This window comes from Podarcis gaigeae (assembly GCF_964106915.1).
Source record: "Podarcis gaigeae genome assembly, chromosome: 3".
NCBI lineage: Eukaryota > Metazoa > Chordata > Lepidosauria > Squamata > Lacertidae > Podarcis > Podarcis gaigeae.
Window position 1 is genome coordinate 45,781,449 of NC_139680.1, and position 15,214 is coordinate 45,796,662.

General features: G+C 38.6%; 1 protein-coding gene across 1 annotated transcript in view; it reads right to left on the bottom strand.

The window, feature by feature from the left end:
- MMS22L (MMS22 like, DNA repair protein) overlaps window positions 1-15,214 on the bottom strand; it is a 74,932-nt gene that overhangs the window by 49,447 nt on the left and 10,271 nt on the right. Inside the window, exons 4-12 of the mRNA XM_083731057.1 lie at window positions 14,799-14,851; window positions 13,493-13,580; window positions 13,234-13,408; window positions 12,339-12,432; window positions 10,358-10,488; window positions 8,037-8,150; window positions 7,364-7,543; window positions 4,613-4,675; window positions 541-660 (exon numbers count right to left, since the gene is read on the bottom strand). Coding sequence (XP_083587183.1) covers window positions 541-660; window positions 4,613-4,675; window positions 7,364-7,543; window positions 8,037-8,150; window positions 10,358-10,488; window positions 12,339-12,432; window positions 13,234-13,408; window positions 13,493-13,580; window positions 14,799-14,851 — 1,018 coding nt within the window. The remainder of the gene's footprint in view (window positions 1-540; window positions 661-4,612; window positions 4,676-7,363; window positions 7,544-8,036; window positions 8,151-10,357; window positions 10,489-12,338; window positions 12,433-13,233; window positions 13,409-13,492; window positions 13,581-14,798; window positions 14,852-15,214) is intronic.

Below are 15,214 nucleotides of genomic sequence, written 5' to 3' on the forward strand. Positions count from 1 at the left end.
TATCACCAGGTGGAAATGGCAGCTGAAACTAAAAGGTCCAGTGACTGCAGACGCAAAGGAGACACACTATAGAATGAAAAGGGGCTAACGGAAGGCTGCTTCCCAGCCTGCAAGAACACTTAAAAGGGAAAGAATTGCTTGTTTGTATCTATTTGGTTAGAAGATCACAACTGATGGGATCCCATTTCCCCCTTCCTTCCTGGAGGAATTCTGCAAACAACTGTAGAAGCAGAGGCAAAGGGGAAGAACAATCTAGCCTCACGTCAGAGAATGATTGCCAGATAGGAGGGTGTTGCTCTCTTTTCCCCTCCGCATCTCTCCCCCTCCCTTTAAAAAAAATTTAGATATTGGGAAGCTACTCAGATCCTCTTGAAAGAAGTGGGATGGAAACTGTAAATGAATGAAACTGTAGAGGGATTTTTTTTGGGCAGGGGGAATGAGGCCATAAGCATTTCCACTGCTAAGCAGACTTGACTAGATAACAACTTTCTCAAGGTGACGGGTGCCCACTTACAGCTTTCTTGGACGTTATTTACTAACCAGATTCTTGCTATAATGTTCCCAGAGTATGGTGATGGCTGAGAGGTTCATATCCCAGATACGACTTAATGTCAAACAGCACTGAAGATGCGTTCGTAACTGTTCCTCTAATATTCCAGTCTAGCAAACAAAGACATTCAAATGCAATTTTGTTTTATTTAGCAAGCTTCTTCTTCTTTTAATAGTAAAAACAACCTTGGTTATAATCAAATACGAAGCGTTCAGATTCTGAGAATATCCCCCTCCCCTCCCCAAATGTTATTTCTAGTTTAGAAGCAAGCCAATCCATTAATATGAGCAGCGATCTAGAAAATAAAATCTGACAAGTACCAGCATTGTCATCTACTGAAACTCTACCTACATTTTTATGCATTAGAAACATATAGCTATAAAGCCAGGGGCTATGAAAGATAATTTGGAGCGTAATTCCCAGATAAGGAGGCCACCTTTAAGTAAATTCCAAACAGAAGTTTATATACTGAAGACCACTTTCTAATGGCTAAGACCCACTGGACAATAAAAAAACGCTTGTTCTAAGAACATTCTGGCCTCTGAATAGCAGACTGATCCTGGCCCATTCAGCTTGCAAAGATTCTGTCGAGATAATATTGGTAATTAGCACTTTGTGACATGTGGCGTTTATGCATATGCCCATGTGGGCCAGGAATGTAACATCTTAAAGCCTAGAGAATTAAATCTAATTTTCTATAAACTATATTGGAATTGGCCAATCTGCATTCATTTCTGAGGGCAAGACTGCATGATGCTACCACAGAATTATCCTTGTTTCACCCCTCAACTGTGTTCAGATTATAGCCACTTTGTTCCAAGACCAACAAGCGAGAACTGACTCAGATCGGTGTAGTCCCATCCATTATCCACTTGCATATTTCTCCCTGGATTCCATTCCTTGATGTGACATTATAATGAAGCGGAACCATGCGAGCCAGCTTCTATATAGCCCTAAGGTGTAAACTAACTCAAGATACCTAGGCCTAATTGATTGAAAAATACAAATCATGCATTCTAAATCATTAAGCAACAATGTTATCTTTTTAGAAAAAAAATCCTTGCCCAAAGATTGTACAGTCGTACCTCTGCTTACGTATCCCTCTGGATAAGTAAACTTGGGTTGCGAATGTGGCAAACCCAGAAGTGTATACTTCTGGGTTTTGCCGCGCGTGCATGCGCAGAAGCGCTCAATCGTGCCGCGTGCATGCACAGAAGGGTGCCTCCAGTTACAAAGTTTTCAGGCTGCGGCCGGGCCTCCGGAACGGATCCCGTTCGTAACCAGAGGTACTACTGTAGTAATTTCAGTTACTCAGAATATGACTATGACCTACAGTGGCTTTTTGAGATGGGTCAGCACCCTACTGAGCCCCACACATTTTCCTTCTGGAAGGGAATGGTGGATAGGTTTTGCTCACATCTACATCTGACTGGTCAGCAGTCTGCAAGGAATCCACACACTAAAGTCAGAATATCTAGTGACAAGGAAAAGGTAGATGAGGAAACTCTCTTCTCTGATGCTCAACTTGCTTCACTGCATGCTATATGACATTTCTTTATTACATTTGTATCCTACCTTTCCTCCGAGGTGCTCATGGTGGTGTATACTCCCCCATTTTATTCTCACAACAAGCCTATGAGGTCAGTTAGGCTGGGAGTCTGTGACTGGCCCAAGGTCACCCAATGGGCTTTGTGGCTAAGCAGGATTTGAACCCTGAGCTCCCAGGTACTAGGTCCAACACTCTAACCACTATGCTGGCTCTTACATGATTTGTAATTAGCCCCCTCAATAAGTCTACCTCAATCAAAGTTTAATTTCATGGAACATATATTCAGATTTCTGTAGCAGATCTGCATCATCTTGGACTGGGCTGAAGTGTTCCCTAAACATTTATAGTACCTGCATCTAAGTTAGCTGCTTGGCTAAAAAATGTGATAGAAAGGAATTACAGCCTGGAAGGAATGTCATATAGATCTACCCAAAATGCGACTTATGTGCTTCAAAATAATAGAAAACTACGTGTTACTGTGGAAGCAAATGTGATTTAAATATTTCGTGTGCTATCCATCTACACCACCATTTGGGAACTGTATGCCTTTTCCAAACCATACCTGCAACACACACAAAAAGCAGATTGCAGGGAGCTATAATTAGCTATGGCTTCCTGACAACTCCTGAATTAAGGAAAGGTGTGCACTTTATGGGGTAGTAGTTACATGCTAAGTTTTTAAAATATTAATTTTGGACTTCCTTTTCGTTTTTAGTTTTCACAGGACATATTGGTATACATTATTAATTATTCCAAGATAAAACAAAAACAAATAGTTTTGGATAACCTAGAGCTCTTCTTTATTATCCATCACATGATAAATCATTTGATTGCATAGCTAAGCCAGAGGTGGAAAACAGCTTTCTCAAAAACAGTCTTGTAAAGGATCTAATTTCTACAAAACACTTCCCATAACTCCAGCAGCCAGTTACGCCCTACATTGTTCTTATAACAAACACTCTGTTTAGCCTTAAAAACAAATTATAATAGCAGCATTTTTAAAAACAAACAAAACCCCCAACAATTATTGCAAGTGCAGTAATAAACTGGCTAAATCGTCTAAAACCTATTCTCTCTATATATGTATGAAATACATAATTTTAATATAATATAATTACAGCAGCTTGCAGAGTAATAGTAAAGCTGTAGTCCTATAAACATTTAAAATGTAGTGAGTCCAATTGAATTCAATGGGGTTTACTTTTGTGTAGACATGCACTGTAAAAAATCTAGATGATATACTAAAATTATGCTAATGCAGTATCATAACATGCTTACATTTTGGCTCCATCAAGACAATATAATAAAACCATGAAAATGAGCCCACAAAGCATTTGGGCTCATATATTCCCTCCTCCAGAAGAGCAGCTACAGAGCAGTTGCAAGCTTTCACTGTGTTTTTTAAAAAATTAAATGTGACCACTTGAATCCATCAGACTACATCTAATTTTAAACATGTCTTATTTGAAATAAGTCAGCTTTAAACCACAAATTATGAATTAGGTGTGTTTTAAACAAACCATAGGTGAGATTAAGCACAGTTTAGTGTTTGGATGGAACCCTAAACTGTGGTTGATTGAAAGTTTCTGATCTCTTCACTGCTGCGCCAGATGTAGAGGGGAAGAAAGAGGGAGAGAACATGGAAGGTCAAGGCTCATTCCCATCACAAAACACCATCGTAGTGTTAAATGTAGCTCTTGACTAGACAAAGCCAAAATAAAAGCTGTTACTTGGCCTCCTATCCTCTGCTACATATCTTTATAGGACATGCAGTAAATTTTATGTGACACCTCATAAATGCAATAAATACACAAACAAATTAAAGAAATTCTTGTAATAGCTGATGTTACATAAATTACAATTTGTGCCACGCAACCTAAAAACACATTTTACAGAGAATGTGTTAACATGTACAGCATATTTAAAAGCACTCTAAAAAGGAGGTCAGTTTTGACCTCTGGGCCACAAAGTACTGCATTAAGAGCTCTGTAGAAAGAAAAATGATAAGGTATGAAGTGAGTGCTCAGAAGCTACAACCTTATCAGTAAGAGTTTGATTCAAGCCTGTAAGACAAATTGCTCAGCAAGGCAAGTCACCTTCCTGCTGTGATGAGGATATAGCTGAATTTTCAATGCAATAGACTATCTCTCCCATCACGTCTCTCAACCTGATACCCTCAGATTCAGCATAGAGCTTACATTTTCTAAGCATCCTGTTCTTATTCGGAATACATCTTGTCAAAGGGACCAAGTAATACGTCCACGATAATTATCTCTCCCCAGCCCCCCCACCCTATCTGACAATTTATCTTCAAAACACAAGCACTCAGGAGTATGACCACTAACAAGAAGGAAACTACACAGCAGCCTAGCTCACACAGATCATCAAGGTTGTTCGTACTCCTGAGTTAAAGAAGCCAGATTTCTGAAAGCAACGTGGTGAATAAAATCATTTTCACATTCTGTCCCCAAATCAGCCCAATCAAACTTGCCTGTGATTCTTAACATACTTACTTGACTATTGATGGACTGCTTCAATAGATCTTCCACAAAGGACCAGTTAGAGTCTATTGGTTTCTGGATGAAAAACCATATTGAATGATAAATATCTGGTTTTGGCAAGCTAATACTAAGTGAGCTATGCATGGCAAGCTAAGTGATATTTACCTTCTTTTAATTATTGCTACAAACAGGCGTGTAGAACACTCATTTTTCTCCACTACGTTTGATTAATAGGCAAAACATTTATTGTCTTCATAGAGAACAAATATATTTTACGGTAGTATGGATAGGCCAGAAAAAGTACTCATTACACATAGCAAAAGTACCTGTTTTTCTTAGAAGTACACTGCAGTTTTTTACTCTTAATTTTTAAAATCCAGAATACATGCCTACTGCACTACCTCCGAATTATCAAGAGCAGGGCTGGATTTAGGTTTGATGAGGCCCTAAGCTACTGAAGGTAATGGGGTACTTTATATGTCCAGCTGTCCTTTGTCAACAACAAACTGTCGCTGTTTTTTATGTTGAATATATGCTATATGGTAATTTATGGACATAATAGGTACCTAAAGCCATTTGCACGTAACAAATAGGAGCCTACACAACACAAAACACTGTTGCTGTATGTAGGTTTTATTTTATTTGTTTTGTATCTTATATTTTGGAAATGTACATCCAGTTTTTTCCCCTTTAAATTTTTTAGGGGCCCCTAAGAGAGTGGGGCCCTAAGCTATAGCTTGTTTAGCTTATACGTTAATCTGGCACTGACAATAGCAGCTGCAACTTGTTAATGTGCATCGTAGCTATCAAATCTACCTTTCTACAACACCACAACCAACATACTAACTTTGGTTCCATTAGTTAGTTCTAGCCATCCTTAAACACAAGTAATTTCATGGGAGTGGGTAACACTGTTACAAGACTTCCCCTGTTTAATGTATATAGTGATACCTCGGTTTAAGAACAGTCCAGTTTAAGAACTATTCGGTTTACAAACTCCGCAAATCCGGAAGTAGTGTCCCGGTTTGTGAACTTTACCTCAGTCTAAGAATGGAATCTGAACGGTTGAAGGGCACAGGCGACGGGAGGCCTCATTAGGGAAAGTGCACCTCGGTTTAAGAATTGTTTCGGTTTAAGAACGGGCTTCCGGAACAGATTTAAGTTCGTAAACCAAGGTACCACTGTAATAAGCTGTAATAGTCTACAAAGAGTGAAGAAAAGCATTCCGGCACCCGAATCAAGGACAATGAAGCAGTTCACAAGTTCTTTATTAAACAATTCTGAGCCAATAGGCCAATATTGAAAATTATTGTCAACAGTTTGCCATATCCCACTTTCAGCTTGCTCATTTGGATAAAAGAAGCCTTGCCTTTTGAAACACAAAAAAAGGATGCAAGCAATTCCAGAACACCCCACTCTCACTCTCACACTACATACAGCATTGCAGTCTAAGAAAATGATTTATACTATTATTTGTGCAAAACAGCACATGTATGGTCTGGAGCCAGGGGCTTGGAAGATCATTTTGTATTCTTCTGCCATGTTTAGTAAAAGAATCATAACTTGGACTACAACTTTTAAGTATATGGGTAGTATTTCCTTTTAACAATGTCAGGAGAAAACTAGTTTCTTCTTCTGGCTCACCTGTTGAGCTGCTAAGCTGCTCAGCTGGAAACCACTCTTTGCATATCTTACAAAGTAGTCATTTTAGACAATTCAAAGGCAAGAATGTTTAGCTTGAAGTCATTCTGACTCTATTTCAATAGCCCAGAGCAGCGTTAAAATTGACCCCTGCAATGTTCAAAAGTGGTAATATTACTATTCTATTTGGTTTTAAACATTTATGAATGTAGCCTTTAAGGATACGATAATGTGGACTATTTTGTAGCTGAGGAAAGATACATATGATCTATATGTTCTCTTCTTTAAGTTTTAAAAAAGGCTTCATACTTTCTTATTGACAGAGAAACTTTCCTATTTAAATTCCATCTCTTCCAACTCGCCACTAGTACCATACTGCATATCTTCTCCCAGAGCTACAGGAATCTAATTTATAAAACCTTACCCTCCACCTTCCTAAAAAAATAAAAGAAAACCCACCTTAAACCAGCCAGCTGTTTTCTATGAAATTATCTCAGATTTCAAAATGTGCCCACCTGGCCCCCAAAGGTTGGTTTTCTGTCAAGGTCTAGGGTTAGGAGACAGAAGTTGGAGAGCTGGGAACTTTTTCCAGAATAATCAGTAAACAGCCCAAATTTCATTGGCAGCAGCTCAGTGATTTATTTATTTTTTAGTTGAAAGGTAGCACAGTCTCCTCAGTTCAATGAGATATGTTTATCACATGCCAGGCATACTCTCATGTTAGAATAGGTGTAGGAGATAAGTTACAGCTTCAAGAGAAGGCATGGAGGCAAAGAAACAAACAATTTTTTTTAATTCAATCTTGTGTAGGCTGGAAATACTGTGGGACTATTTTATCAGTTCCATATCAGACTTAGTATTTGTAAGGATCCTGAGCACTAACTAATATCATGAGAGACTGGGTAAAAAAACCAAACTTGTAGGTAGGTGGGGATTGGGAGAGAGGAATGCTGATTCTTCTTTTTTTTTTACCCTATCACAAAAGAGAGTAGCTTTTTAAGGTATAAACTCACTATGCAAACATTCTCAGCATGTGTGCCAAAAAACTATGTAAGGTACAGGGCCTAAGTAAACATTTAAAAATCTATGAGAGGATTTAGAAAGCATTAAAAACAAACCTACCTTTTCATCTACATTCCCATTGCGGTCAACATGGTGAAGTAATGCCAAATGAGTTATAAGCCACCAACAAAAAGTCAGGGAGTCCTTGCATGGAATTGATTTGAAGGCAGATACTGCTTCTGTATCCCTCTTTTTTCCAAATACATCCTTTAGAATGTTATTCAAACAGCTCCAAAAGGACTGCAATGAAAAGTAAGCCCCTCAGCTTTTTTTTAAAAAAAGTTCAGTTTTATAATGTAGTGCACACACATACCAGTCACCCTGTCCATCTCTTGCAATAATTTTCCTATTGCTGCTTTCCTTTACCAGCTTGTAGACAACTGTTAGTAGACTCTGAAGTTGATATGCATCACTTGCTGAGCTTCTCAAAGTGATCCTTTTAAATCAGGCATGGGGAACCACTGCCCCAGGATCCTGATTAGACCTGGCACAAGTACCAATTTGCCTTGTAAGGCAGTTTGGCCCAAACCATGCCCACCTGCCCCACGTTCTGCCTGTCAAGGAACACAGACCCCTTTACAGATTATCTGAGAATGGAACCAATTGTAAATGAAGGCTTACGGTACATAAAATAGTTTGGGACATTTGTTCATCCATCTACGAATATCTGAATGTTTCAAATGCAATTGTTTTCATAGAATATTACCCATGCTAGTCATGCAACGAGTCTTACCTCTGTAAGGGATCCTTTATTTCTGTGATTGAGCAGATGAATAAGCAAAATCCACAATTCTTTTACACATGTGCAAGGGTAGTGGTGACTAGTTAGAGCTTCAGAGGGCCTTACCTGCGATGAACAAACAATTTCCTCAGAGCAAATAGTGGAATTTAACATATGGACACTTTTAGAAATGTTCACTGCAGGAAATAGCTAAGATATTGTCATTAAAACACTTACCATATTTTTCCATGTATAACACGACCCCATGTATTTTTGGGGACTTAAACTTAAGAAAACTGGAGATGGCCCTGAGCTGTTGAGCTTTTTTGGGGCGAGGACTGCCCATAGTTGCAGAGCTTTTGGAGGCAGGGATGAAGAAAATCACTAACCCAACTGACAAATGCTTACAATCACTTGTGTTGCAGAAGCCAACAAGCGTCTGCCTGCTCGACAACAGCAGCCAGCAATCGCATGCCCAATTGCCACAGCAGCAGCCAATCTAAATCTGCCCTTGCTGCAGCAACCAATCACCCACCCAGTTACCGCAGCAGCAGCCAATCCAAAGCAGCCCTTGCTGCAGCCACCAATCACCCACCAAATCACCGCTGACAGCTCGCAGGTGCAACCAATCAACTGCCCCCCCATGAACTATCCGTGTATAAGAAAACCCCCATTTTTTAACATTATTTTAGAGTTTAAAAACCTCGTCTTATACATGAAAAGTATGGTAAGTCTAAATGTGAAAGGATTAAATAAGCCAGAAAGTAGAACATACTTTGAATATTGAGGATTGTGTTTTTTTTTAAAGAGAAAGTTAATATTTTTAAAAGGATCTGTGATAAAAAGTTGTGTTTTCCCGTGCCACCTAGTAGGGTTTTTTTTTTTTTTTTAAGAGATAAAATACTTATCTTTTTCTTCCTAAAAACTCCCTAACAGATGAGAATTGGCAGCTGGGTTATAAATGGTTCATATATCAATTCACCAACAGCAGTGGGATGCATTTATGCCTCTAACTGGACACAAGCCATACCCCACAAATAGCTGTTACTTCTTGTGAAAGGATTCATGAAGAGCTTTTTCACCTTACTAATACACCGAGGCTGCAAACCAAAACATACATGCTAGGAAGGAAACTCTACAGAGCATAATGCACCTTCAGAGCAAAGTGTGCTAATTTTAGATTTAAGAAGCGCTATACAAATTACCTAAAGCTCTCACATTTCCAGTGCAAACTCTGTGCTGAACAAACAGCACTGCCCTAATGAAACACATGATAGAACAAAATCACTACTTCTGTTCTGAAACAATGTACTATTTCATGAGTTGTTAGTCTGCCATCTTTAATCAAGTGGGTTTTACCTTGATCCACCAGCAGGTGGTATTGTAGCCACATACAGCAACTAGATACCACTCCCATTTATTTTCAGATTTTTTTTAAAAAAAGTTTCACATTATTTTGCATTATATTTAGCTATATATTGCTTGCTGTTACATGCCACGCTAGACTGGCCTTTACACAATTCCAAGGGTGTCTTTTCTACTGGTTAATGTTTTCATCACCCAAGTTATTAATAAGCTTTTTGCTGTCTGGAACTTGTGAAGGTAGCAGATTGGCAAAGGAAACTCAGTGCATATTAAAAGTCTTCCAAACAAAGCTTTCTTTGGATACAGTACTTAGAAATATGTTCTCATAGAAGGAAAAGATTGCTAAAAAAAAAAAAGTAGAATGATGACTAAATAACAACAAACTGTGTTAACAAACGAGTGATCTTAACGGTAACATTATTTCCACTTTCTCAATTGTTCTTTGGGGATGGAATGCTTAGAAATATATAAAAATAATAACACTAATACTTAAGAATTTAAACTGCATTGGCATACAAATATGGCAGGGAATCAAATCTGATGAAGGGCAGTAGAAAAGTGTTTTAAAATACTATACTTAAAAATATATATGTTTACATACAATCTGAATTAGAAGCCACGGAAAGCTAAATTCTGTGATTTCAAACAGTTTCTTCAATTTTGCTGTTTTTACAACTTTGTATAATTTACAGGAGTTTTTGCTACTTATAGTCTTTAATACAGTGCATATTTCAACTCAGGGCAAAAATACACCTCAAAATTATTTCCTCATTCAGCTGGCAAGTAGAGGTGAATAAACAGTTCCTAACCAAGAGTCTTTAAATAATATAGTCTTTTCATACAAGCCAAAATATATAAGGATTTGATGAAAAGCTAAATTCAGTTAGGAAACTCCTTTTACTGTCTAGTTTTAAAGAGCCAGCTATGCAACACTTGTACAACAGTAAAAAATAAGATGATCATTATACCTTTGTATACCTGTTAGCTGCCAAACTTATCAGATCATAGAAGAGGTTTCCACAATGTTCTTCAAACAAACTGATATTGGTTAAATTTTCACCTGTTAAATTTGAGAACCTGTGAGCATACACTGTTTGCCCTAGAAAATAAAAAGGAAATGAAGGAAGCTTTGATACTGACTTTATGAATACAGACAGACATGCATACATACTTTCACTTTATTTGAGCAAAGAAAAGCAAGTCATCCTTTTTAATGTTCTTTTGTCCTTAGTTTTCTGACATTGTGTTTTGCAGCAGGTAAAGGAAATTTTTCAGCGTATGTTTCAGCCAAAATCATAATGATGTGGTTTCTCCATGCTGCTCTAACAACATACAGTGGTACCTCGTGTTACGGACAGGATCCGTGCTGGAGGCCAGTCCATAACGTGGGAAGGTAAACAGCGTTTCCGTGTGCTGCGCTGGTGCTGGCTTGCCAGAGCAGCTTCGTCATGCTGGCCACGTGACCCGGAAGTGTCTTCGGACAGCGCTGGCCCCCGGCCTCTTAAGTGAGATGGGCACACAACCCTAGAGTCGGACATGACTGGCCCTTACGGGCAGGGGTACCTTTACCTTTAGAAGCGCTGCATCTGCGAATGCGCACAGCACAATTTGGCGCTTCTGCGCATGCGGCGAAACCCGGAAGTAACACGTTCCAGTACTTCCGGGTTGCCGTGGGATGTAACACGAAAAGATGCAACATGAAGCGGACGCAACACGAGGTATGACTGTATACAGCTTTTACCCCATTTGACCAGGGGTGAGTGTTAATAAAGCAGTTTTATACATTGTTGCAATGGCATGGAAGCAATTCAAGGAATAAAAGCAATGATATGTACTGCAGTACTTTGTTTGCAGTTTATTCACAAACAGAATTGAGAAATTCTACATAGTCGAGGGGCAATTTCTCCAGTTTGAAGTAGAAATACTTTCCTAGGTTAGAGTAGTTACAAACATAGGAAACTGCTTTATATTGAGCCATGTCATTGGTCAGTCTAGTTCAGCATTATCTACAACGAACATGTGAGGCTTTCCAGGATGTCTCTTCCAACTCCTTTTGGGCATGCCAAATATTGAACCAAAGGCTTTCTGCATGCAAATCAGATGCTCTACCACTAAGCTGTGGTCCTTCCACAAATTACAGACACCACGGAATGTATTTATCTTTTCCCACCCCACCCCACTGCACAATATTTCGGAGGGCAGGACCTTCCACAGGCAGGGAAATGCACTCTTTCAGCAGTAAACAGGGAGAAAATTTAGAGGCTCCCATTATAAAATGGCCTGCATTTTGTACTGGAAGGATACCAGCACACTGGAATGGAAGCCTTTCGCTTGCTGAACGTTGCTTTTGGATTTGCCTTACAACCTGCTGGTTTCTTCTCCACTTCAACTGACTCCCAACACAATGGGAGGATGTCCAAGGGACAATAAGCAAGGGGTTACTGAATATCTTGTCAATTTGCACAGGGGCCTGCTGGCTTGGCCATGTGTGTACACATGGTTGCCAGCCTTTCAAATGAATTTAAGAACACTAAAGACTAACTTTTGCTTTCAAGTAATAGATTTGGTTTAGGGTTGTACTGAAAGACTAACACAAGTGAGGGGTTCTTAGCCAAAAGATGAGCTTAAGAACACCCACATGCAGAAATAGATCAGAAATTCCACTGAAATCAATAGGACAAATAATATGCTTTAATTGGTTTAAAATAAGTTGTGGATAGATATATTGTCATTTAAATTGATGTAAAAATGGAGTTTTGCTGTGAAGAGATAAATTGACTTTTTAAATGATTTTTTTAATTTAAAAAATGTGCTGATTTACTTTCCAGGCTACTATTTTCCCAATAATTTGCACATGTGCTTTTTGAACCAAAGAGTTTAACATCTCCCATAGAACCCAACACACAAATAATGCAAAAGAACAATCTGAATTGCAAAGGCAAAACCTACTTGGCATCTTTTCACCAAAAAGATGAAGAATTTCCAACAATGACCAGTGGATGTCTAGATGAAGATGCATCAGATGCCATGATGGGGAAAATAACTGTAATTAAAAGAAAACATTGCACAAAAATATTCCCGATAACCCCAGGTTCACAGGCTCTTTTTTCAGATGAGTGCATGATTAGCATGAAGGTCTGAAGAATATTTTTAAGAGACTTTGGTTGAACAAGCTTAAGAACATTCCTATGAATGGGAACCCTTCATTACCAGGACTATCAGGCTAACTATGCAAAGGTTTGAAAAGCAACCTGCATGTGTGTGTTTGTGGCTGTACCCCTGCCCCTCCCACCCCTGGTTTTAAATGTCGCATGTTCGGGCAAAAGGACTTTTCATTTTCTGGATGTGGGGTTGCAATTTTTATAATGGGGCATGAAGGTTAACTTATTATCAAAATGTTAACACAAGATTGCATCTAACTAAGTTCTACTTAGAGTGACTTAGAGTGGACTTTTAAAATATTCTACCAAAAACATATGTGACTGAAAGCAATGATGGGCAGCTCAGTCATTTCACTGCGATATTAGCATTATCATAAGAAATATAGCCACCATGCAAATATCACTGTGTGGCACTACTAAACAATATTGGAAGTATCTGTCCCACTAGGTGATGTAACTCAGGTGCATGTCTTAGGTTAGTGCTAATATAGTGCCATAAGTTATAACACTGCTCTGGTGGGATACACAAAATGTCCCTTTCTTGGCAATATGATAAGAGAGAACTTGCAAGAATAACTGGCCAGCAAGTTTATAATGCCTCTTTTCCAACACTAACTTATAATATGTGCCAACTAGAAATGTCTATATGTGCCAACAACAACAACAAAAAGTACAGTCAAAACCTTTGCTTGTGGCGGAACAGTCAATCCTCCGAGAACACAACTAGAGAGTTCATGCAGGTGTCCAACGTGCAATGTCAAAGAATGGAGTTCCTCAACAAGTAATGAAGGGAATTGTGCTTCCTGCTTTTCAAATGGATGAAGCAACTCATCTTCTGCTTCGTGTGGCACCAGAAATCTGAATGAAGATGTTAATATGTAATATCATGCAGCACCAACTATGCAAACAAAAATTAAACAGGAACTGTGTCTGACATCCCACCTGAAGATGAACATTTTCACATACTGCAGGAACTGAATGCACTGCTGCCTGATGTTTTGGGCTTCCCAGTGAAGCTCTGCAGCCTGACCTGAAACCAAGGCAGAAATTAGGAATGTGTGGTTTCAGGTATGTTGCACTGACATAACCCATTTTCCCCAAACTGGAGGGGAAACAGAGTGCAAGTTGATTATAAAAAATACAAATGAACAGGAATAAATAATTTCTATCACGTCATGTGGGCACTCAATCTAAATAAAATTAAAGAGTTATAGAGAACAACATTAACACATATGGGGAAATAATCAGCGGCCACATGGCAACTGTTTGAAACCTTTCTGCAAAGAAGCTGTTTACATGCAGCAGCTTACTACACACATCATGCCTTTAAAAAATACCCAAGAGATCTACTGTGACATGGAAAACACTACTAGGATGGTTATGTTACTACATACTGACAGCTCACTATTTAAAGTGGCACTGATGTATACACAGTGTCAGAACTGTACCTTAATGAAAGAAATTCCATACAAAAGATGGAAACAGAAGAACCTCAAAAAGCTAAAATGGAATCGGAGGAAACAAGTTGTAGTTCATCTGATGCTTCAGCTTTGTTGGTACTGATCCAACAGCTTAAATGCATGAGTAGGGATTGATCCTCCCTCAGTTATTTTTGCACTGATGGATGTGCATGGGAAACTGTAGACAAAAATCTTCCTGTGTATAGAGCAATAAATCTGTCTCATGCTTGCTCTTTATTTAAAATACGTTTATCTTGCCCTTCATCATAAACAATCCCAGGACAGGGTACATCCATGTGGACATGAATGCTTCAAAGAGCTTTGGGATTTGGCATGCACCTTTCAAAACATTTTTAAAGACCATGTTTTACATTGCTCAAAATGTGCAATGTATTAGCCAACTGACGGTGTTCTTTACTTATCCATTATGTCAAAGGATGGCTACACTTTGTGTCCAAGCATTTGTCATCACTTTAATCAAGTGATCTACTACCCATGGGTGAGGACAAGGACAAAGCCAATTGTGATTCCCACCCCCTGCCCCCGTTGGGTTATTATGGCTGTTGCAATAACAAAGTTTTTCTTTTAAAGGTTAGCATTTTTTAATAGGGCTCACTTATGAGAAATATCAAGTCAGTGCATCGAAATTGTGTATAGTTCATAAGTTTTGAATACTGGAGGAAAGGAAAGGGGCAGGTTCCCTTTAAAACAAACAAACAAGCAAAATATTTATTGTTAAAAATATATAGCAAGGCACAAACAACCTAGAAGCATTAAAAAAAACTTACCAAAGTCAGATAAACTTGGTGGAATGAGGTTTTCCAATTTGTGTATTTGTTGCCTATCAACAAAGAAAGCACATACAAACAACAAAATTTTGAAATCTAAAATCGGGTTCTTTCATCAAAATCAACCAATAGCTTCTTCATTCTTGGGGGTAAATCGACTAACAGTTGAAACAAAAGGTACATAAAAAACTGAAAATAATCAAGCCAATTTGCCTGCTCTGCCTGATCCCTTGATCATCTCCTACAGAGAATGATAATCCCACTTAAAGAGTTTGTTAGTGCTTATTCCTGGTTTAACTAACAGAGAGTATGGGAATACCAGAACTATGTTAATGTATGGCAGGCTGAAACACAACAAGGGAAATAAACAAGAGATTTGAAGAAACTACAAGGGAAGTCTATATTTGCCTTAGCTT